Source organism: Grampus griseus, assembly GCF_964374135.1.
Source record: "Grampus griseus genome assembly, chromosome: 4".
NCBI classification, from domain to species: Eukaryota; Metazoa; Chordata; class Mammalia; order Artiodactyla; family Delphinidae; genus Grampus; species Grampus griseus.
Window position 1 is genome coordinate 43,696,929 of NC_138997.1, and position 25,805 is coordinate 43,722,733.

The 25,805-nt window shown below is 39.9% G+C and overlaps 1 protein-coding gene across 2 annotated transcripts in view; it reads right to left on the reverse strand.

Moving 5' to 3' along the window:
* The window catches only part of BMP2K (BMP2 inducible kinase), a gene marked incomplete at its 5' end in the record, with an annotated part of 125,839 nt that extends 101,147 nt beyond the window's left edge, over positions 1–24,692 (reverse strand). For both annotated transcript variants that reach the window (XM_082653640.1, XM_082653641.1), the window contains one exon: positions 24,524–24,692. In XM_082653640.1, coding sequence (XP_082509766.1) covers positions 24,524–24,692 — 169 coding nt within the window. The remainder of the gene's footprint in view (positions 1–24,523) is intronic.
* Positions 24,693–25,805: the final 1,113 nt, after the last annotated feature.

Genomic DNA, 25,805 nt, shown 5'->3' on the forward strand with positions numbered 1-25,805 from the left:
AAGAATACAGCACCAAAGAGAAAACATCAAAGCCACCGGTGAGAAAATGCAGATTACCCACAAAGGCAGTTAGAGTGACTACCAACCTCTCAACGATAAAAGCAAGGCAATGAAATGATATCTCCAAAATGCTGAAAGAAAATAACTATCTGCCTAGAATTCTGTATCAAGCAAAAGTCTTTTTAGAATGAGGATGAAATAAAAACTTTTCAGGCTAACAAAATGACCTTTATTAAAGGAACTTTAAAGGAAGAATGTTTCAGAGTAAAGGCAGCTGAGCCTAGATGGAAAGCCTGACATACAAGAAAGAGGATAACTATTAAACACTGACTAATAAAACAATAAGTGTAATGTCTAATTTGTAGATTAAAGAAAAGTGAAGAGAGATGCAAAATCCTGGACAATAATATCACAAATCAGGAGGAGAGAATGGTGATGTTATATAGGAGTTAGAGCATTCTATGGTTCTCATACTTGTGCAGTAAATAGATACTAACTTTAGTCTTGTGTTAAACAACCACTAAAAAACAGGGGGAATATATATATATATAAAACTTCCAATTAATAGAGGGGGAAAAATGAAATAAAGGAAAGAGAACCTAATCAGTCAAAAAAAAGCAAAAAAATAATTTTTAAAAAAGATAATAATTAGCAAGCACTGTTTGAAGAGACTGAAGAGGAGTCAAGGGCAGAAGCAGGAGACAAATTAGAAAGGTATTTCAGTATGAAGAAGAAGGTCTCAAAAGGATACAGGAAGACCATTAATAAGAGGTTAGTGAGATATTAATACACACACCCACACAGCTACTTTAAGAGTCCAGGCAAAAGATAATAAAAGGTATTGTATTCATAGAAAGGAGATGACAGACTCATCTCTAGTTTCTCACTTGGGTGACTGACTGGCCTTCCCTTCCAATGAAGACAGAGAAGTTGATTTGGTGAAAAGTTCAGGTATTTTATATTTTAATAGTTTGATATCATGTCTACAACAGAGGCAAGGAGGTGTGTACTACAGAGATAGAGATTTGGGGAATTTATGTTTGTGAATACATTCATCACATAGAGAGACTGTGGGGGAATAAAGGACAGATAAAACATCAACACCAGGCAAAGGAAAACGAGCTCGCTGAGCACTATGGAATGTTCTAACTCCATCTTAACATATTTTGGACAACTGCTACTAGAAAAAAAAAATACTAAAAGAAAATTCTTTTTTTAAAAACTTTTGAAATACAATGAAAGGTCTACAAAGTTTTTAAAATATATTCATCCTCCAAAATCTTGTTTATAGTTTTAGTATGTATTAGATATTTCTTACATATAAGCAAGGCAATTCAATCTAAAGTCCATTAGCAAATGAATTGTTTCCATTTTTTATTTTAGATATTTACTTTATAATACAAATTATATTTTTATTAAATAAAAATAGCTCTATATCAAAGTTCTGAAGACAGCTGTAGTTCAAGCCTTTCCAATTTAAAACATTAACATGAAATGATCAGAGGAGTAGGAAAACCCATTTTTTTCGACACCTAGAAATTAAATTAAGCTAACTTGACATTAAACAACCTGCACCCATAACTACATTCCAGAATTTGGTTCATTAAAGTAGAATTAAAATCATACATTACAGTACAAAAACCACATTACAAAATCATACATTACAGTACAAAAACCACATACATTACAAAAACCACAAAAAACTGTTGCTGAATGTGCATGAGGAAGTTAGGAGGCACGGTAATTCCACCTCATTCAATACAAGTAAGATAAACATTTTTTTTAAGTCACAGAAGATATAGAGTGTACTGAACAGGATATGTTAACTCCTCCTGGCACTATCCTTTATCACTACACTAGCCCTAACATGTTGATGCTTATGCAAGCACTTTGTCTAACAATCTCAAGTGTGCCAAGTAAACACAGTGCCTTCTGTAATTACTTCAGAAAGGGAGGAGGGGACTACTGAGAAAAATCGCCACACAGAGCCAAAGTATCAGCAGAGAGCCAAGTATCTATTACTTCAAGGCCTGATAGCAAAACCTTGGCACAGAAAACAGATACATATTTAAACATTCTGTGTAAGCCCACTCTACAAGTTTCAAATTGGTTTATCTTGATGTTACTAACACAAGACTCAAACTGAAAGAATAGTTTGTTTAATTCCTCCTTTTTAAAGACAGCTTGAATCTATTTCCTGATTAATTAGGCCTGTCAGGCAGAGTAGAGCATATTTTTTCTCACCAGCCTCTATCATCCCCTGGGCTTAATATTCCATTGTCTAAATCTGCATTTATCCTACTAACAGAAAACCATCCAGTATTATTACCCAACTAAGTGCTGTCCAACCACTCGGCCAGCCCCCTGGGTAAATGATGTAAATGACAGTCTGATTTTGGCCTGAGTTGACCAGCAGGGACCTCCAACCACAACAGGGCCACTTTCAGGGCTGAGGGGGAACCATCTCGGCACACCTACAACCCATCTATGCATACTAGTATGACCGCAGCACATCAGTAAGGAAGAATTTGGTCAAACTCTCTGAGAGTCAGAGATAAGACTAAACACAGGGACTTCACCTCCCTGGTGGCGCAGTGGTTAAGAATCCCCTGCCAATGCAGGGGACACAGGTTCGAGCCCTGGTTCGGGAGGATCCCGCATGTTGTGGAGGAACTAAGCCCGTGCGCCACAACTACTGAGCCTGCGCTCTAGAGCCCGCAAGTCACAACTACTGAACCCACGTGCCACAACTACTGAAGCCCACGCACCTACAGCCCGTGCTCCACAACAAGAGAAGCCACCGCAATAAGAAGCCCACGAACAACGAAGAGTAGCCCCCGCTCGCCGCAACTAGAGAAAGCCCGTGTGCAGCAACCAAGACCCAACACAGCCAAAAATAAATAAATTTTTTTAAAAAATAGACACAGCCTTACAAACATTTTATGTAAATTTAATAGAAAAGCCAATCATACTGAGAGAAAAATTGTACATAAAACTCTTTAAATACACACACACACACACACACACACATATCTGAATCAGCAGCAGAATTTCCTCCCCAAAATTAAGTATCTGTGTATAGGTTAGAAACATAAATTCTCTATATGCTTTTACTTCCCATTATTTTCATGTATATTTTAAGTACCTATAGCCACTATTATCTAAGCTACTAAAACACAAAAGTTTGAATATCATTTTTAAATTGTAAAAATCACAGAAAATCAAGAAATATGTTACACGGTAATTTGCCTATCTATACACTCTCTGAAATCTTGTGCAGGATTTGTATGTATGTAAATTTTCCTGAGGAAAGGATCTATATAACTTTCATTAGATTCTCAAAGAAATATGCAATCCAAAAAAAGTTATTTTTTACTACTTCTACTGGCATATGCAGCAAGCATAACTTTTTCCAAATTCTGGCCCTATATATATATCCCCTATGAACAGGCTTCTAAGGGTACCTGACCTTTGTTGGCCTCACATTCCTTCTCTGTAAAAATGGAAAGGGTGCTGTTGTCCTGTCCACTTAAGAACTGGTGAACACAGTAAATTTGGCAACGCAGGAGAAAGTTCTCTAGACAACTAGAAGTCTCTATTAAAATATGTCAATATGTAGTAATTTGATAATGTTTACCATTGATACTTTCATCTGTTAGAACGGTCTATAAAGATATTTAAAATTTCAGACAGAACAAGTAGCATTAAAAAATCAAAACAAGTTTTGTCTTAAAAGCACTGATACCCAGACTTCAGTTCTCTCATTTAGCTTGCAGATCTCTAAGACATGCAGGTTTATATTAGAATATACTTTATTTGACAGAGCATAATAGTAATTATGTGTACATTTGGTTAACAATGACTAAAGTGAAACTCTTGAGTAAAGGATTCCAGATAACCACTGCAACTTCCCTAAAAATACTGCCTACCTGAAGTAATCTGTTCAGAGACAACTGTTAGAAAGTCACACCTTTCAAAGTACACGATCACAGCTTTTCTAAGAACAAATTCTTTTCAGAGTGAAATAATTTATAGAAATGGTATAGAAAGAAAGCTAAGGAAAGAAAGAAAACCAGTTATTTCCTCCCCTAGTGAGTATATATATATATATTTCTAAAAATTTCAATATTCCTAAAAATTTTTCCCATAAACAGTAAATTACTTAATGCACTGTCCCCTTTGACCTTAAAGGACCTTCATAATAAAGATGAGAGAGACTTTGAAACAGTTTAGGCAAGTTTCTCACGTGCACCCAACAGGTACTATGTCCCTTTTTTCTTTGTTTTTCAACCAAAATCTTACAAGATTTCTAGTAATTCTCACATATATGACTTCAATAAAATGGAGAGATGCTATGTTCCTGGAAAGGACTACTCAATACTGTCAATATGCTAAATCCTAAATTAATATGCAGTTTTTGTGTAATGCCAATCAAAGTGCCAACACTGATGAATTATACAGAGTGCTTTATGAAACCTGAACTTTTCTGGACAGTTCTCTAAACCTAGGATTAAATCTCTGGGATTTAAGTCCAGGAATCTGTTCAATAAGCACCCCAAGTAAAGTTTAAGAACTCTTACATTAGTCCTGCTATCTACTAATGATCAATCTGAAGGCCATCAACAAAGCAGACGTTCATCATGAACTGCTCTGAACACTTCGGAGGGTATTTTTTCTCTCTCTCCTAGGAGACTGGCTAAAGGAGAATGTGACCTGTGGAAATAACAGCACTGGCATCACCTAAAAGCTTGCTGGTAATGCAGAACCTCAGGCCCCACCCCAGATGTGCTGAGTCAGTAGCTGTATTTTAATAAATCCCCAAGTGATTCACATACTTTAGAGTTTGAGAAGCAGTATATTAGAGAATGACTCCCCAAACTTACTTTTAAAAAATTAATACATTTAAAATGAACCAGCTATTCTAGTAAAGAGGAATATTCCTCTCGAACATCCCTGCTCTGTCACCAGTCCCTAGGACACCTCATCACAACTCCCATTTGTAAGACTGTAATGAAGTCACTATCTTTGACTTCCCTTTCTGTTATTTCTAGTCACATCTTTTCCCCTTCCTTATCCTTATTTTCGCTCCTACAGCAGAAAAGTCGGATTTTAGAATTAATGTTTTTTTGTTTTGCTTTGTAGAACTTAAAAAGACTACATATAAACTTAGTTTTCTACTACTCTTACTGTTTTCTCCCTTTCTTACATCTCAAAACTCCTCCATTCACAAATCCGAAGCCTGGGTATTAAGTCTCAATCCTCTCTCACTGATTTCACAACTTCCTGCTCACCAGAATATCAGGCTTCAAAAGCATCAAATTTTAGCCAATTCTTATATATTGTGGTTAAATTTGTCTTTTCTTCCCAAATTCAGCATTATGCTAACCTCTCCTTGGGACTCCTTGGCCTTACAACTCTTAAGTACAAAAAACCTACACCTTCAACTTTTCCCAGTTTCCCTCAACATCTTAATACTACAATTAAGTATTTAATTGTAGTTAAATTCTACAATTCTACAACCCATCATCTGCTTTCTACAACCATCATCTGCTTTCTTAGCCTACCTTCAACTCTCTCTTCACCCAATTACCATATTCATGCATCTCACCCAAATTGCAATCAACTAACCATGAGACGGGGGTTCTTCCTATGTTCTTTTTTTCAACAAATTTTAGTATGTGGCTGGGCTAGCCTCTGGAAAACATGATTTTACAAGTCTACAGAGAGAGAAAGACAAAAATAAGTTATTATGGGATATTGTGGTGAATGCTATGGGCAATATAACTAACGTACAAAGAGTTGTAATGAAATAATTATGTTTAGAATACGCTCAATCCAGCATTCTCTTTTCACTGAAGCAGGCCCTGAAATTTCACTGTTTCAGGAAGACTTTCTTGATGAGAACAACATAAGCCAAGAATCTGTTACATAACAGCATCATGGACCTAACTCAAACTAAACATGCAACCACTTAATTCACATATTCTCCAATTCAGCGGCTTGTTTATATAATCCTGCTATGATTAGCGATTAATGGTTTGCAAGCATCCCATAACTTCATCTTTGGAATGTACTGTCACTTTAACACATGCTTAATATCTTATTTTCAACCTCTATGAATGATCAAGTTAAGAAATTCACTCATTTGGTCAGATTCCAAGCATCAAATGTATGAAATCCCTGACTTAGCAGTGGACTGTGTTCTGACAGCTCCTAAGACTACTCTTTGAGTTTCAAAATATTTTTCCCACAGCAACACTCCTACATGTGATAATTAAGTTCTCAGGTCTACCTGCAGTCTAGTACTAATAGTACTATATAATACCTAGTGTCTCGCTAAAAAAAAAAAAAATTTCTGTGGGACCATTCATTCAAGGTTCAAACTTGAGCAGCCAAAACTACATCTCACCAAAACCCAAGCACCACAGGTTTCACCCAGCCATTCAAAGTGTGAGAAAGAGATTCCCCCAGATCCAAGCCACAAGCAGTGCCCAAGTAACTACAAGCAGTAACTCAGCAAGTTGTCTACACATTCTACAACACATTCCTAACTTTTCTTTGGTCACATGTCCATTTGAGAATATGAGAGTCATAAGCCCTCTCCTAAGAAAAACGCACATGGATGTCTGTGAACCCCAGGTAAAGAACCCCAACTGCAAAGTGTAGGGTCCACACATTGAACTGTACATCATTAAAGACGAGTACTGTCCAATGTATGTCCAATATAGCGAGAGCCACGTATGTAATTTTAAATTTTCTAGTAGCTACATTCATTAAAAAGGTAAAAACCAGTGAATTTTAGTGATACATTTTATTTAACCAAAAATACCCAAAATACGATTATTTCAACATGCAATCAACATAAAATTAATGAGATCTTTTGCATTCTTTTTTTTCCCACATTCAGGCTCTGAAATCCCATGTGTATTTTACATTTATGGTACATTTTAATTCAGACTAGGCGTATTTCAAGTATCAGTCACATGTGGCTCGTGGCTACTGTATTACACAGTTTTGCTAGACCATACAGTGTATACCCAACAATTCTCAAGCCCTCTGGGCTCAGTATCCCTTTGCAGTCTTAAAAATTATGGAAGACCCCAGACAGCTTTCGTTTATGTGAGTTATACCAATTTGCATTTACCAGATTAGAAATTAAAACAGAATTTTTTAATGTTTATTAATTCATTTAAAAAAATAATAAAAATATTACACATCAATATACATGACATTTTGTTAAAAATAGCTGTATTTTTCGAAACAAAAATTTAGAAAGGAGAATGGCAATGCTTTACATTTTGGCAAAGCTCTTTAATATTTGCCTTGATAGAAGACTGCTGGATTCTCATACCTGCTTCTGCGGTAGATCTTCCGTGATGTGGTTTTGGCTGAATGAAGCATATGAAGAAAACCTAGCCTCACACATACATGAAGAGGAAAAGATAAAAGACTATTAAGATAGTCTTTTACAATAACTATGGATATTCTTCTCTGCTATTGTAGCAAAACATAACAGTTAGTGGTTTCTTAAAGGTCACTGCAACGTGGTATCTAAAACCACATCACTGAATTTTTTGCACTGTTACATTAGAAGCCAATGGTCGATCTTGTATTTGTAACATCATGTATTTGGAAAATAACAGTTCACCAAATTTCCCATTACCCTTTTTTAAAAATCATATTTGTTAATATTATCACCTATCTCCTCAGAAAAGCCTTTAAGTGACGGGAAGCTGTCAAGTTCACAATGGCAGATATAAGTTTTCCAAAATTCTAATTTTCTTTTGAAAGCTCAAACTCTATCATTAAAAACAGTTGTTTTCCTTGTAGTGACAGGCTCACTTAATTGAGAAAATGTCTGCCAAATACCCAAATCTAAATAAATAACCATAGTTTGTCAGTCATTCTTGCAAATAAACAGAGTCTTCCATGAAAAAAGCAGCAGGTTCAGGACACAACTCAATCACCTAAGTGCTTTTCTCAATTACACCACTATACTTCATTATACAGCAAGTGCTTTATGTATACTTCCCATTTCTTCACATATTAAAAAGATGCGTACTGGGCTTCCCTGGTGGCACAGTGGTTGAGAGTCCGCCTGCCGATGCAGGGGACACGGGTTCGTGCCCCGGTCCGGGCAGATCCCACATGCCGCGGAGCGGCTGGGCCCGTGAGCCATGGCTGCTGAGCCTGAGCGTCCGGAGCCTGTGCTCCGCAACGGGAGAGGCCACGACAGTGAAAGGCCCGCGTACTGCCAAAAAAAAAAAAAAAAGATGCGTACTTACGAATGACCAGTAATAACCACATGAAAAGATGTTCAACATCACTTATCTTTAGGAAAATGCAAATCAAAACTGCAATGATACACCACTTCACATCCATTTGGATGGCCACTATAAAATTTAAAAAAGAAAATAGCAAGTGTTGGTGAGGATGAGGAGAAATCGGAACCCTTGTACACTGCTAGTGGGAATTTAAAATGGTGTAGCCACAATGAAAACAGTATGGCATTTCCTCAAAAAATTAAACATAGAATTTTTCACATACTAATCCAGCAATTCTGCTTCTGGGTACATACCAAATAGAAATGAAAGAAAGGACTTGAGTAGATATTTGTACACTTACATTCATAGCAGCATTATTCACAATAGCCAAAAACAACTGAAATGTGTCCACCGATGGATGACTAAACAAAATGCGATATATACATACAAAGGACTATTATTCAGACTTAAAAAAGAAATTCTGATACATGCTACAACATGGATGAATCTTGAAGACATTATACTAAATGAAATAAGCCAATCACAAATGCACAAATATTGTAAGATTCCAATTATATGAGGTACTTAGAATAGTCAAATTCAGAGGGACAGAAAGTAGAATAGTGGTTACCAGGGGCTGGGGAAAAGGAGGAATGAGGAGTTAGTGATTAATGGATACTGAGTTTCAATTTGGGAAGATGAAGAAGTTCTGGAGATGGATAGTGGTGATGGTGGCATAACAATGTGAATGTACTTAATGCCACTGAACTGTAAACTTAAAAATGGTTAAAATGGTAAATCTTATGTTATGTGTATTTTATCACAAGCAGGGGGAAAAAAAAGACATGGACTCAAGAGCCAAGATTGAGAAAAGACTTTTTACTGCTTCATCAAGGACGTTAAGAAAAACTAGCTTTAAAACAACAACAACAAAAAAAAATGAGTGCATGTGACAGTGAAGAATACAATGACTACTAATACATTTTGGTGCCAACTGCGTAGATTTGTCTTAAAGCAGCTTTAACCCCCACCACTGCTTTTGAACCATCAGTGCAAATGCCAGTACAGTGTAAAAGGCAATTACGTCTTAGAAGTACCACGAAAATAATTTTGACCTGATAGACCCCCTCAAAGGGTCTGAGGGATCACTCCCCCTGGGGCCCACAAACCACACTTTGAGAACCATTACTGAAGCCTATTTTTTCAGAAAAGTCAATGACAGAAAGAAAGAGACATGAAAAGACCACAAAAAAAGCTTTATTTTCATTTTTGTTTGTCTTTTAAGATGAGAAAAACAGGTTGATATGCTGAATAGATATAGTAAGTAATAAGGAACAAGTAGAACACAGAAGAAAAATCAGATAACTAATGGAGAAAAAAAGAGGAGGGAAAAGATAATCAGGGGGTGTAGTCTCTAAAGTTGGAAGTAAAGGAGAGACAGATACTAGAGGTAGATGGGGGGTGGGAGGGGTTATACTTTGGCTTATAAAAAAGCTCTAAGTCCTGGGGATATAATGTGACTACAGTTAATAATACTATATGTATATTTGAAAGTTGCCAAGAGAGTAGATCTTGAAAGGTCTCATCAGAAGAAAAAAATTCTGTAACTATGTGTAGTGATGTTAACTAGACTTACTGTGGTGATCATTTCACAGTATATATAAATATGGACTTATTATGTTGTATATCTGAAACTAATATAATCTTATATGTCAATTATATCTCAATTTAAAAAAAACTCTCTACTTAGAAAAATAGACATTAAATAAATGCTTCTTGATAATGATGGTGATAGTCCCATAGTTTAATAAAAAATATTAAGAAATTTTCTTTTGGTATTTTTAAATCATAGATCAAGGACCATTCCATTCTAACTTTTCACTTGCAAAATATGCCACACATATCACAGAAGTAATGTTGTGTCATTTTTAAGAAAAATTTTATGGTGTCACATGAATTTATTTCCTGCAAAAACTCAGAAGTGTAGTACTCCAGGCCTAAGTCAGATGCATATGTGCTATGATCTAAAACAAAACTTGAAAGAACCGGTGTCTTTTTATTTTGAATAAATGTAACACAAACTGGTTAAATGAAATACAAAAGGGGATTTGATATTACAGCACATCATACGCTAAGCTTTAAAGTTCCCATAACCTTGAACTAGGAACAGAAGGAAGTAGGGGATAAGAAGTCAGCTATTTCTCTTCTCTTCACTTTCCTCCCTACCAGGAGTTCCCAGATACTGCTACGCTAGATTCAAATGAAGAAGCTAAAATAATGTGATTTTATGTTACTTACTTCACAGTTCACAAACACATTATTTCACTTAGGACTGAATCTTTCTAGACTGAGACAACAAACTAATTTGGGGGAAGTTGCAATTTTAAACCTTTTCATATTAATCCTGACATCTTAAACAACTGCAACACATAGTTTGATGGCCTCAGCAAGGAGCACAGTGGAAAAACTTTAACTCAAAAATGTTTGAGTCCACCTCAGACTCCTCAGGTACCCATTAATACTCCAGCTGCTTCCAGAATATTAAAAGTCCCCTGGACCCTTAAGCCTGCTTGAAGTCCCACTCCACTCAAAGGCCAATGCTTGAATGTGCGCAAGAGCCAATTAAGGAGGGCACATGGTAGAAAAAGTGCTAAATTAAAGTCCTGAGACCTAAATTCTGCCCTCCACAACCAGCACTAACAGTGTAACTTTGGTTCATCCCTTACTCTATTTTTTCATAGTTAAATAAGGGCACTGAAATTGGATAATTGCTACAATTACGGGAGATATAACGGCGCAGCAGCATTTAAAAAGAAAGACTGCTAGTCCAGCAACACCAACTCCAGTTAATAGACTACTGGGGATCCTCTCTGAAGGAAGCTGAGAAGGTCTTTGCCTTAACTCAGATTCTTGTACACCACCCACCATCCCTATCCCTTTATTTAGTCCTCCAAAAAGCAAAACTCAATAGAATTGACCTCAGGTTTTTTATGGGTTTTTTTTGCGGTACGCGGCCCTCTCACTGTTGTGGCCTCTCCCGTTGCGGAGCACAGGCTTCGGACGCACAGGCTCAGCGGCCATGGCTCACGGGCCCAGCCGCTCCACAGCACGTGGGATCCTCCCGGACCGGGGCACAAACCCGTGTCCCCTGCATCAGCAGGCGGACTCTCAACCACTGCGCCACCAGGGAAGTCCCAGAATACACATAATGGCCCACCATAACCTTTTAAAATACACGTAGCCTTTATTAAGAAAGACAGCCACTATTCTAAAGTGAGAACAAATTTGAACCTTAACTCTGTAAATAGGAGTTTGTCATGCTAGAAATTTATAGGACAACAAAATGGTTACATCCAACTTTGAACATGATGGATTCATATAGCACCTTGCAAACTCACTTCTAACATTCCTTACAGACAGGATACTATGCGCAAAATGACAAACACATGTTTGTTCAATCCATGTATTTGCAACATTTCTTAAATTCCCACTTCAGTGAGCTGAAAAACATAAACCAGTAACAGCTAGTTCACCGGGTTTTAAAAATATATAACTATCAATTTGGATCGAGATCCTTAGAATTGTAAAAATAATATTTTGCTAAAAGATGAAAAATTAACAAAGATTTAACAATCTGGTTAACTCTTCACTAGGATTTGAACTAGGCTAGTTGGTAAACAAACAAACAAAAACCTCTTTAGGTCTATATTACTGCAGTACAACACTAGTTAACTATCTTACAAACTTCTGTCATTGATCACAAAAGAGACTATTAAAAGCCTAAGCACAGGGACTTCCCTGGTGGCACAGTGGCTAAGGATCCGCCTGCCAATGCAGGGGACATGGGATCCAGCCCTGGTCCAAGAAGATCCCACATGCCACAGAGCAACTAAGCCCATGCACCACAACTACTGGGCCTGTGCTCTAGAGCCTGCAAGCCACAACTACTGAGCCCGCATGCCACAACTACTGAAGCCTCCATGCCTAGAGCTCACACTCCGTAACAAGAGAGGCCACCCAATGAGAAGCCCGTGCACCACAATGGAGAGTAGCCCCCGCTCGCTGCAACCAAAGCCCGCGCACAGAATGAAGACCCAACGCAGCCATAAATCAAATAATTAATTTTTTTTTAAAAAAAGCCTAAGCACAGCTAAGCACATACTCATCCTACTTCTGGAAAAGTAACTCAAAACACACGTCCTACTGATCATGACTCAGTGGCATCATTTTTTTGTACACAAAGAATAGATAGGCCATTAACATTCAGTAGGAAAGACTCTGTTATGCAGGCCAGAGAATGAAGAAGTGGATCATGACCAGTGATGCATAATCCCACTCCCTAGAAAAATAGTCCTGACAACACTCATTAAGTAAAATATTTTACTGTATTATGTGTAAGTCATTTTCGTACTAATATCTTAATGATTCCAGAATGAATATTAAAATTTAGACTAACCACTGACCATCTCATTCAAAAGACAATACTTAAGTATGTAAAAAGCTCCAGCCAGCCTGAACAATGGCCCAACCACAAAAAAATTAAGGAAAATAAGTAAATACAGCAATTAGGCAAGCAAAGGAGTGTGCTGAAAACCTCTCTTCCAGGAAACCAAAGAAGAAATAGAAGAATGCTGAGGGTGATAATGATTAGTTACTAAGAAAAGCATAAAGACTTGGTAGCATGCTACCCTCTGATCTGTTACACTAAAGGCTACAAATTTCCTAATCTAAAAAAAAAAAATTCAGTGTTTCTCTACCTAGAAAATGATCACTTCTGATATCACAGACTAGTCAGAGGGGTTTCCCAAAGTAATGATCATATGTTCCTTCACACAGAGCATTAAGGAGATGAGACCCCTCCCTTCTTGCTAATCTCTCATTCTCTTAGATTCTGGCTGTCACATTAAACCTTGGTACTTATCAGCCACTCAAGAGAAAGCCATAGCCACTTGATCATTTCCAACATTATTACTTTCTTAAGATTAGCTACTCAGAGCACATACTTTAGGCCTCTTCAGCTTGCTCTCTCTGTCCCACAGTAGTAGCTTTCTTAAAGATGCCATGGGTCAAGGGAACTTAGGCTGGAATATTTCTGAGAGTCATACCTAATAAAAAGAGCAATGCAGTACGCACAAAACAAAGATGTACTGTTCCTGTAATCATAACAAAAATAAAACAAGCTAGAAGTCCAAAAATAAATCTGGTTGTATTTTTTTCATCCATCTAGATAATACTGTACCTACATTATCATCAAACATATCTACTTATTTTAATTTCTATAAAGGGACACAACTTGAAAAACAGGGCCAATCTGCTCCTAAATATCAACTGAACAGCAGGATATGTCAAATCCAATTGACAAATATGTCAATTGTTTTACAGTAAATTTTTTTTTTTTTTTTTTTTTTTGCATTACGCGGGCCTCTCACTGTTGTGGCCTCTCCCGTTGCGGAGCACAGGCTCCAGACGCGCAGGCTCAGCAGCCACGGCTCACGGGCCCAGCCACTCCGCGGCACGTGGGATCTTCCTGGACCAGGGCACGAACCCATGTCCCCTGCATCAGCAGGTGGACTCTCAACCACTGCGCCACCAGGGAAGCCCTACAGTAAATTTTTACTGGCCTTCTGACTGCTGTTCAGTTCAAAAACTCAATCTCTTACAAATGTACTGAATACCTATCATGAGTACAGCACTGCAAGAGATATAAGATGAACATAAGCCAAACCTTAAAGGAGCTTTTAATCTTGCAGTAGAGGAAACTTTTTATTAGACATTTTCTTGAAATAGAACAAAGCTGTGTAAAATAAGTGCAATATGAGCAAGAGTTGCTACACAGGGCACCAAAGGAAGGCATAATTACACTCATTTGGTTGCAAACAGGGTTTCATGGAAAAATAAAGATTGCAAATAACTAACTGTATTTTAAATGTATTCTGCAAGATCCGATTTCAACAGGATTGGGGAGGCAGGTGTCTGCATTCTAAGCAAATATAACAACATAAGCTGAAAAACAGGCATGAGAAAGCATCAGAGAAGTGCAGAAGATATCAAGTACATATGCAATAGTGATATACACCTAGGGTTGGAGTGAGAGATTAAGGCTGGAAAGGGGCTTGGGGGTCACATTACAGAGGACCTTGAATCCCAGAGTAATGAGTCTGCATTTCACTTGGTTAGGCAAATAAGAGGGTGACATAATCAGAAGTCCACTTCAGAGAGAATAAATTTGAAGGAATACAAGTGTTGATTTGGTGAGTAAAGAGCCTAAAAAGGGAGGGATAGTCCACATAAGAACTTACTTCTTTTTTTTGTTTGTTTGTTTTTTTAAACATTTATTTTATTGAAGAATAGTTGATTTACAATGTTATGTTTATTTTCTCCCGTTGCGGAGCACAGTCTCCGGACGCGCCGGCTCAGCGGCCGTGGCTCACGGGCACAGCAGCTCCACAGCATGTGGGATCTTCCCGGACCGGGGCACGAACCCGTGCCCCCTGCATCGGCAGGCGGACTCTCAACCACTGCGCCACCAGGGAAGCCCAAGAACATACTTCTTTAAGAAGTATTAGGAACCCAAACTAGAGCTGACGGCACTACAAACAAAAGTAACGTTCCTCACACATATCATGGTTAAATTTTCTATCCGTAAACTCACTCAGATAAAGTATAACCATACCCTTCCTTATATATTCTTTACAAATAAAAACGTGAAAAACAAGAAAGTTTCTTTACTTCCAGATACCCTAAAATACATATATTATAAATGAGTCACCTGGAGAACACAAGTTACTAAAATGACAAAAGCAGCAACTATGGCCGTACGTCCTTTGAAATTAAATAGTACTCTGAAATGCCACACAATTTTATTTGAGCACCCATCCCCTACCTTAAGGCTACCACATAAGGCAACTTCTTATTAAAGACTTTTTCCCAATGATTAAGAAATAATTTTATACCGTGGAATAAAAAATAAATTGCTACCCTATATTGAAGTTTGCCCAAAAACTCAAATGCATGATAATCAAACACAATCCTTTCATTACAGTCTCAATCCTAAAACTGTTCATCATTATCCCTTCTTTCTCATGCTCCTCTCTTATCAGCAGGAGAAGTAAAATTCAGTTATATAGACAGAATCAGAGAATGCTAAAATGGAAAAGGATGTTACAGGTTCATCTTTACCCACTTCATTTTTTTTCCTTGAGGAAACTGAGGTCAAAATGTCACAATGTGTGGACAATGCTTTTTGCACAGGGATGTTCTTTACTTTCTATTTATAATGTCAAAAACTGGAAATAAGTTCAACAAAAAATTGTATTGGAACGGTAGACTATGGTATATTAATGATTCTGAAAAATTCTGATTTTGAAGAACTTTAATTATATGTAAATGTTCACAATACTACAAAAAAAAAAAAAAAAGATCCCACATGCAGCAGAGCAACTAAGCCCGTGCACCACAACTACTGAGCCCACGCACCCTCAACTACTGAAGCCTGCACACCTAGAGCTCGGCAACAAGAGAAGCCAGAAGCCACCACAATGAGAAGCCTGTGCACAACAAAAGTAGCCCCCGCTCGCCGCAACTAGAGAAAGTCCACACACAGCAACAAAGACCCAATGCAGCCAAAAAACATAAAAAAAAATAATAATAATAAAAAAATTTAATTAAAAAATAAAGTAAATGCAAAAAAGTTAAAAAAAATGTCACAATGTGAGTTAGTGGCATTAACTGGGATTAGCAGCTGGCCCGACTCCAAGTTTTGCCTTTTTTTTTTTAATAGTTTCCTCCAAGAAGGCATCATTTCAAAATTTAATATAATGTTAAAATAGGAAAACTAGTAGCGACAATTTTTTCACATTTTAAAATAATATCCATTGCAAAGTGCCTCTCCAAAGGTTACGTCCCAAACTATGCCCTTAATGTTACTGGAATTCTAAGACAAACCCAAAATTCCAAAAACAAAATCCCTCTGTGGAAAGGCCCAACAACCACTTTCCTCCAGAGTTTTGAAACTTAGCATAAATGTGCTGACTGAGCTCATTTGTAAAGATGATACACACAGACAGAGAATCTCCAAATTAACTAAGTGCCCAACTATTTAAAATGGCTCAGTCATTAACCACTCAGTGTCCCAACTGAGTCCCCTAAAAATAGTGGCTTGTGGGTACATAAATGGTTCACCAGATGGATGCAGGATAAAAAATCAGGGAATGAGCAGTCTCAAGCCTTTGCTGATGAAACCTTATGCAGCACTGAAATTGCCGTTCAGACTCTTAATGTCAGAATTCCAGATCAAGGTTTTAATCATTTTGATAGCTACCAAACGTGTTCTAATAAATGTGTATGTTCTACTTTAAGCTTTGACCAAAACGGAAAAAAAAAAAAAGGAGAGAAGGGGTGAAAGAGAACCCCAGACAATACACAAGATTAGTTCCTTAGTACTAACAACATCAATTTTCTTTTTATCCCTCCTGCAGACTCCATAATGGAAAGATACTAACAAGTATTAATTTATTTCCATTATTTTTAAAATAACCAAAGACAACCTTTCCAATTTGCTCAGCACTAACCACACAAAGTTGACTACAGCTAAAAGCAAAGAAATTTGACATACCAGTGCAATTTAGCCCCTTTATTGGAGATAAATGTATAGTTTCCACTACATACTTTTGAAGTGTTGAAAATTGGGAATTATTTTAGTGTCAGTATCTTGTCCTTGAATAAAACTGCCACCTCGGGCTTCCCTGGTGGCGCAGTGGTTGAGAGTCCGCCTGCTGATGCAGGGGACATGGGTTCGTGCCCCGGTCCGGGAAGATCCCACATGCCGCGGAGCGGCTGGGCCCGTGAGCCATGGCCACTGAGCTTGGGCGTCCGGAGCCTGTGCTCCGCAACGGGAGCGGCCACAGCAGTGAGAGGCTCGCGTATCGCAAAAAAAAAAAAAAAAAAACTGCCACCTCTAGAGAAAACATATCAGCAGACAATCAAATTTACATCTTAGGCGCTATCTCTACAATGATAACATAAACAACCCAAAAGAGAAGCATCTGTTAATAAGATTCTACGTAATATCCTTTGCTGCAAATTACTTTCATATTATTGTGAGAGCATATGCTGCTATCAAGGTCAAAATTCTATACGGCTGATTGAAACATAAAAATTACATGTGGCTGAATGCCATATAATAATTATCTAATCAAAATGATTCAGATTTTTTACAAACACAAATGTGAAACTTAATTCAGGATAAATGTAATACCTAATCTAAAAGCAAGTTACTACAATGCCAGAATCAGATTTCACTGAAAGCTTGTAACTAAATCTGAACCTAAAACTAACCCATATTGATTGAGAGATTTGGCATGCACTGTTAGGTACTGTCACAAATTATCTTGTCAATATCACACATTACCTGTTGATCTTCATAATAGGTATTAACTACGCATTACAGAAAAGGAAACAACGTTTCCTGATAGTTTAATTCAACAACAACAAAAAATTCCTGGACAGGAAGTAAGGATACAGAGATAAATAAATAAGACCCTGTCCTCAAAAAGCTCTCCATCCAAAAAAGGCTGTCAAAATCAACTGTAGAATATAAAACAATTTCACAACTGCACGTAAAAATAATTTTCTTTTAACTCACCACCTTTGCTAAATAAAGAAAAATATAATGTCAATAGAGAAAGATGACTTAAGGGGGCAGCCACATTATTCTTTCTTTGTTGTTTCAAGAAAGCTAATTTAAACAACACTTTGCCTTAAACAAACTTTGTCTTGAAACTTTGTCTTCACCAAAGTAGAAAATTCAGCGTCCCCAGACGTAAGCAGAAGACCTTTGAGGGGACAAGAACTAAAGAGCCCTCCACTGGTGCTTCTTAATTTGCAAATTAGGTCTTAAATTCTATTAAAGAATTCTGGTTAAAAAAAAAAGTCAAAAATCATTTCCTTTGAAAAGTATTTGAATGTCCATCATACAGTGAGGCAATTTTTATGACACAAAAAGCAATTAACACAGAGTCCTTTCAGCCTCAAGAATTTTACTATCTGCTAGGGGCCTTGAGACAGGAACAATAATTAACCACCCTAGTGTTTCCAAGTGCTTACATAATTGTATCTCAAGACAAAAGATTAAATGTGATAAGGGGAAAAAAAGCAAACAGCTACAAATGTCCACAGGAAGAAGGGAGTGATCATAGCCAGCAGTTAGGAAGCTAGGATTAGACAGTCACAAGCAGAGTGGAAGGCAAACAGAAGATTCAATCACAGAGCAAGGAGGAGAGGAGCACACTGTGGCTGGAGCAAAAAGCATTACTAGGAAATAACCACAGCTAAGATTCAGAAGGTAGGTGAACGACTGAGCATGGACAATCATGAATGCCTGACCAAAAAAAATGTGACTGGGGCTTCCCTGGTGGCGCAGTCGTTGAGAGTCCGCCTGCCAATGCAGGGGACAAGGGTTCGTGCCCCGGTCCAGGAAGATCCCACATGCCGTGGAGCGGCTGGGCCCATGAGCCATGGCCGCTGAGCCTGTGCGTCCGGAGCCTGTGCTCCGCAACGGGAGAGGCCACAACAGTGAGAGGCCCGTGTACCGCAAAAAAAAAAAAAGTGACCAAGTAAGATGACTTCTCAGCAACACAACTGTTCCCTCCCTCCCCTTCACTCCTGAGTTTCAAGGCATCGGATTCTCCTGGTATTCCTTTGCCTCTCTGGCAGCTCCTTTTTAGTCTTTTCAGTCTTTGCCTACTCTAAATCGCGGGTTCTCAAGGCACTGTTCCTGGAGCAGCAGTATCTGCACTGATGAGCAAGTTGGTAAAAATGCAAATTACGGGCTCCGCCCAGAAATACAAAATCAAACTTTGGAGGTCAGGCTCTGCAATCTGTGTTTTGCCAAGCCCTAGCAAGCCCTCCAAATAAATGATTCTGGTAAACTCTAATGTCTGAGACCAATGTTCCACAGGTGTCCTTCATAAGAGCCTTCCCCTTCTCATTCTACACCCTCTCCCTACAGCAATCCTCTCCCGGGCTTAAAATAACAGCCAAATGCTCACCAATCAGAAGTACGTGTCTCTAAGTCCAAACACCTTTGCTGAGTACTGGACAATATATTCAACTTCTCACTTGACATGTACTTCCCCTCTCAGATATCTCAACTAAACATGTCTGGAATTACTGGATATCCTCCCAACACCCCCAAACCTGTTCCTTCTCTACTCTTCCCCATCTCAATAAATAGCACCTCCTTCATCCAAGAAGTACATAAGCAAGTCATTCTTCACACTTCCTACAACACCCACCTCCATCCAATCCACAACCAGGTCTTCCCATTCAAGCATTAGTAACATTAGGCTCCATCCCCACTGCCATCATCTTAACTAACCTAATTTGTATACCTCTTAAACAGTCTCTATAGAGCAAACACCATGATCTTACGAAAATACAAATCAGAGCATGTCACGGCCCTAATTTAAATCCTTCAGTAGCTTCCCATTGCATTTTCAGACAAAATCTAAAATCCCCAACATGGCATACAAAGACCTGGATCCTGGTCCTCTCCAAAACCACCTTGGGTCCTTCTTCCATGTGGTTCATTCATGATAGTCCATAGCTCTGGACATAATTCACTTCCTGAAACTCTTCCCCACATAGGAATTTCTCTCTTCATGACATACTCCATACCACGCCACCTTCATACCTCTGCCTTTACTTAACTCTCCTCATACTTCAGAGTTCTGCTAAAATGTCAAAAAAAAAACAAGCCTTCCTTCATCCTCCAATACAAATTGAATCAGTTATTCTCTCATGAAACCCTATGCTTTCTTCTCATGACAATTATCAAATTTGTTAACTACATTAACCTGATTAATTCTGTTTAATATTTATCTTCTACACTAGACTGTAAGTTCCATAATGCCAGAGAAACACCTGTTTTGTTCTCTGCTGTATAAATAGCACCTAGTACAGAGCCTGGCATTTAAAAAAAAAAAAAGGCATTTAATAGTTAGGGAATAGTAACAGTTGCTGATATCTTTACTAAATCCTCCACTCTGCTTTGTTATCTCTCAAGAACTTTTACTTCCATGTTACTGGGTAGCCACAGATAATTCCTGCAAATGAGATACCATGCTTAAAGATTCTTACTGATTTATCCTGCAAGGTCAGATGTACCTTACTACCTTCCTGTAAAATTAACAATAAGAATTGACACCTAGCCCAAATTCACCCTACTCTAAGCAGTTAACTCTGAGAGCTACTGAGCTACTTTTACAGAACTCTAGTAAATTCCTGGCCTCCAATTACTGACAGTGCCAACAACCCCCATGCCCATGTCAGAAAGTCCTATGCATCCAATCATATTCAAAATACCACTCCTGGGCTTCCCTGGCGGCGCAGTGGTTGAGAGTCCACCTGCCGATGCAGGGGACGCGGGTTCATGCCCCGGTCCGGGAGGACCCCACGTGCCGCGGAGCGGCTGGGCCCGTGCGCCATGGCCGCTGAGCCTGCGCTTCCGGAGCCTGTGCTTCGCAGCGGGAGAGGCCACAGCGGTAAGAGGTCCGCGTACCGCAAAAAAAAAAAAAATTTTTTTAAATACCACTCCTATCCAGTCCCATAACCTCATGATTAGACTATGTTAACAAATTTTGGATGGTGTCCTGCTCTCTACGCTCCCCATAAGTCCACTTTTCACCAAAGACACTTAGGGGAAAAACTCTCCTACTTGACAACCCACTCTTCCCATTATCAATCAATATTAAATTCTTCTGACTAGCACTGAAGGTATACAGAGGTATATGATCCAAAAGCAGTCCTACGTTTTAGTAAAAACTTGGACGGTTACATTGAATTATATGTGCTTGACAATTTGACACTGTTTCAAGCTAAAATTCACGTATAGCTCTACCTCATTTCTACAGCCCGATGCTGAAATTCCACTCCTGAAACTAAATTGTTTTCGAGGAAAACCATAAAAATGGCCCATTGTGATATCCTCTCAACTTTGAGCAAGAACTAAAAAGGTGCAAGTTGTCAGCATTTTCAAACATCTATATACTTAACTAGAAAGAGATTATGATACAAAGTGTATATTTCAGAAAGGAAACTACACCAATAGTTTAGTTATAACATACAACGTAAGTATACTCCTGAGAATGTGGGTTTTTTAAATATATATAATATATAAAACATGTATGTGCATGTATATACATACATACACATACCTATACATACATACATATACAGATGATCCTCATTATTTGGAGAGTTCATATTTGTGAAGTTACTTACTTGCTAAAATTTATTTGTATCCCCGAAATCAATAAAATATCCCAATATCAATACAATGGCACTTTCATAGTTATTTGCAGACATGCGCATAGTGGTGAAAATTTTGAGTAAGCCAGCTGGAATCAACAAGGTATTGCTCTGCCTTGTTTCAGCTCTCACTGCTATAAACAAGGGCCCTTTTCAAGGTCTATGTAGTGTCATGTTTTTCTCATTTTTGTGTTTTTTATTGGTGATTTTGTTGTTTAAAATAGCCCCCAAGCATAGAGCCAAAGTGTTGTCCATCTAGCGTTTCTTAGTGCAAGAAGGCTATGATGTCCCTTACAGAGGAAATCTGTATATTCACTAAGCTTCATTTAGGCATGAGTTACAGTACTGTTGACCATTAGTTCAATGTTAACAAGTCAACAATATATATTAAACAAGGTGTCTTTAAACAGAAACACACATAAAACAAGGTTATACAGTGACTGGTTGACAAAAATGCTGTAAACACAGGCTTGCGGTACCCTGACACTATTTCCCCTAGGAACAATGATTCAGTATTTGCTAAATCACTGGTCACAGCGACTTTATAGAACGTGACTACTGTGAATAATGAGAATCAAGTATGTATTTGAAGAGGGGGGGCGGCAGCATCACACCAGGTTTATTGAAGACTCAAAGACACTGCAGAGGTCATTCTGAGCAAGCTGCCTGTATTTGCAGTAGCATGGCAAAAACACCTCAGGACACAGCATCTACAGGGTCTTGCCTCTATTTAAACAACACTGACACAAAGCAAAAATGTAAAATCAACTAAGTTTGTTTTTTGATCTGTCTTTGCTTCTACCCTTTTCCCACTCAATGGTACACCTCTCCCCAATTCAGGTACTCTAAACTCTACAGTAACGCCTTTTCACAAGCACTTGCCCTAATCTTACAATTGGGCAAATGTATCTGTAAATTACTGAATGATCATTCTTGAATGTAAACCACGTTTGTGCTTAAACATCTGATCTAAATTGTAGCATTACTTATTTGGAAAGAAGAGATGATATTAAGCATATGAAATAACAATATGTTGTCAGGATCAAAAAGTAAACCGAATATAGATAATTTCGGTTGTGTGCGTGCTGAAATAGAAGAAATACACAAGGAACAAAGCCTAGGCCTCAGCCTTCCCTCTGGGGTGTTGGGTTGGGGAAGCGCCATCTTCCAAAAGAGTTTGTTCAACGCTTGCTTCCTCCTAGCACTTGATTACGGATTTTTCCAAGAGAAATGACAAATTTATGGCAAAAGTAAGTGGAACACTCTAACAGTGACATTAGTGACTGAAACATTTTTTTAATTTGTGTGTGTGTGTGCTTGAGCACTCCCCTTTTGAAATTCATTTGTATTTGCATCTTCCAAAATTACTTCTTTTTTATTGAAAATGGTTTGCTCAGGGTAATGACAGGACATGCATGGAGCAGCGGTAGAAGCTACCAAAGTCTAACTTGATGAAATGTCAATGATTTCTTATTAAGTAAAAGACCCATCTGGGATTTAGTGAAATGAAGTGAGTAATATTATTCAAGCCACCCTGCAGTTATTACAACAATTCAAAAACAGAAGTACAGCATGTGAGTTAACAGCCATGTCTTCTTAAAACCTATAGCTTAATCTACGACTCAAACACTTGAAGTTAACGTATAATAAAGAACTAGGAACTTTTACAGCATGGTAAATCCGTCTATCAACACCAATTACCATACATACATTCATTATTTGACAAGCTAAAGATCCTCCTCCCACGTAAGGTTCAGCTAGGCTCATTATTGGGGGCAATGGCTTGCAAAACAATGACATCCATTCTGAATAATTCAAGATTTCTTTCTCTTTAGAATATTGTATAGACAAAAATCTTCAGGTTTTTCTTTTGTACTAATTTGCTATTGTTTATGGCATTTCAAAAAACACAAGTGGAATCTCAGTCTACTGTCTCCAAACCACATCAACTGACCCTCAGAGAACCAAAACTACTGTCTTTGATTTCTTCTCTCTTAATCTTGAAACTTAGAAGGGCAAATTATCAACAAATTATTTCTTGAGAAATTTTTAAGTATTTTTGTAATATCATTCTGCAGTTAAAAACTCAAAAGTCAGTGAAGTATGCAATGAAACAAGAGTATTTCTTACAAGCCAATTATACACGAAATACAAAACTAAAAGTGTAGGATTTTTTTTTCAATGGAGCAAACTTTTTTGTAAGCAGACTCTCAACTGTTGTCATAGTCTGATAAAGATAATGAAGGATCGAACACAAAACTTCTCAAGTGAAAGTTAACCTGCTTTCATATCGTCTTTTAAAGTCTTATCAAACAAGACACACCGAAAGGGTGTGACTAGCACCCTGCATGATAGAGAAGATTCTAAAAAACAAAGATAAGTGGACTTCAAGTTTACCTGCTCCCCCAAAGCAACCTACTCACTGAATTTGGGGCAAAGTATCACCTCCATCACGCGCACGCACAGAAATAAATTGTTTTTCAACTGATGACTGAGCAGCAGCAAACCCAGGCTGAACACTCGGGGCTGCAGAGTCCTGTGCCCTGCGTCGCGAGTGGTGAGGCCAACGCTTGACACCCCCCTGAGCCACAGCGGGTAAGAGCCCCAATCCTGCTCGATCTGACCCTTTAATGAGTCACTGGTCTAATCATGACACCGCAGCACTCGCTAAGACGGTTCCTATTTATTTCTTTGCGTCAAGAAGCACTGAAAATGACAAACTCGTACTGAAAGAACTGTGCACAGGTCAGAGTTGCCGGCGGCGAGAAAAACCGACTTACGAGCGAGAGCCCGAGCTACTCTAAAAGCCCCCGCTGGCCCAGCAGAGGAGGCAGAAGGGGTTAGAGTGAGCCGGGAAGGCGAGGAGACAAGCGGGCGAGGACCTGGAGAAGCTACCGCCACACCCCAGCCCTCCCTCACCTGCCGGCCCGAGCCTCCCCGGGCGCCCGTACCTTCGGCCAGTGACTCCTCCAGGGTGACCTGGTAACGGCCGACCGCAAACACCCGGACCCCCATGGACGAGCTACCAGAGCCGGCCCCGGCCCCGCCGGCCCCGCCACCCGCCGCTCCACCGCCGCCGCCGCCGCCCTCCGACTTGGGCATTCGAGAGAACTTCTTCATGGTCCCGCCGGCGCGCTGGAGGGCGCGGGGCGCGCGCAAGGGCGAGCGAGAGGGTGAGGTGCCCGGTCCGGCACGCGGCCGGGCGTCCGCGAGGGGTCGCCGCCCCTCGCTCGTCCGAGCGTCCGAGAGCGCTACGGCCTGCCGAGCCTCACATTCCGCGCGCGCCGAGCGCACAGCCCCGGCCCCGCCGCCCGCTCCGCGGCTCCGCTGCAGCTGCCGGGCTCCCGCAGAGGGCGGCGAGGAGGGCGGGGACAGGGCGGGGCGCGAGGGGGCGGGCCCGAGTGCGAGGGCGACGCGGCCGCCTCCGCCAGTGTCCCGGGCGCCCTAGCAGCCGCACCAGGACGGACTGCGAGCCCCGGAGGAGGGCGCAATGGAGGGAGATGGCGAAGGGGGCGGGGCGACCGGCCTCTCCGCGGAGTGGGCTGGTCCGCTCAGGCCGCACACTCTCTGGACAGCATCCCGCGGCACCGCTGCCGCCCCAGTCGAACCCGCGCCGCCCGCCACTCGAGGCCGTTGGCGGCGCGGCGCCCCTGCCGACCGTTCACTGAGGCCAGGCGCCCCGCGCAGGCGCGTGGCCTGCGCCGCCGGAAGTGACGGTTCCGGCTCTTGTCACGTGGAGGGGGGATGGGGAGGAGATGGGGGGGTTGGGGACGAGAACGAGGTCCGGAATCCCGGGTCTGGGGTCCTGGCCGGGAGGGTTCAGGCCTGGCTCCTGGGGTCCTGGCTTCGAGCAGGGAGGTGGCCTGGGGACCGGTTTTCGCGCTGGCTCTGCGCGGTGTCTGTCATCTTGGCCAGGAGTTGGTATGTTACTCTGGGGGCTTAAAAATGCCAACAACTTTACCCCCGCTAACGGACTTCTCGCTGCATTTCTAAGCTGGTTCTCCAGAGCTTCTTCCCTGAGAATCTTCTTCCGCCCGCCCACCCCGAGCGTGGGAGGTGGGAGCAGCGCGGAACTGGAGCGGATTCCGGGAACCCAACTTCTAAAGCCGTGGTGTCGCACTCTAACAGACGCTTGTGCTAGGGAGCGTTTTGCGGTTTATAAATGATTTAGGAGTACTTTCAGAATCTCGTGTGTGCTGTGCAATAGCCCTGTGAAGTATTCAGAGCAGGTAT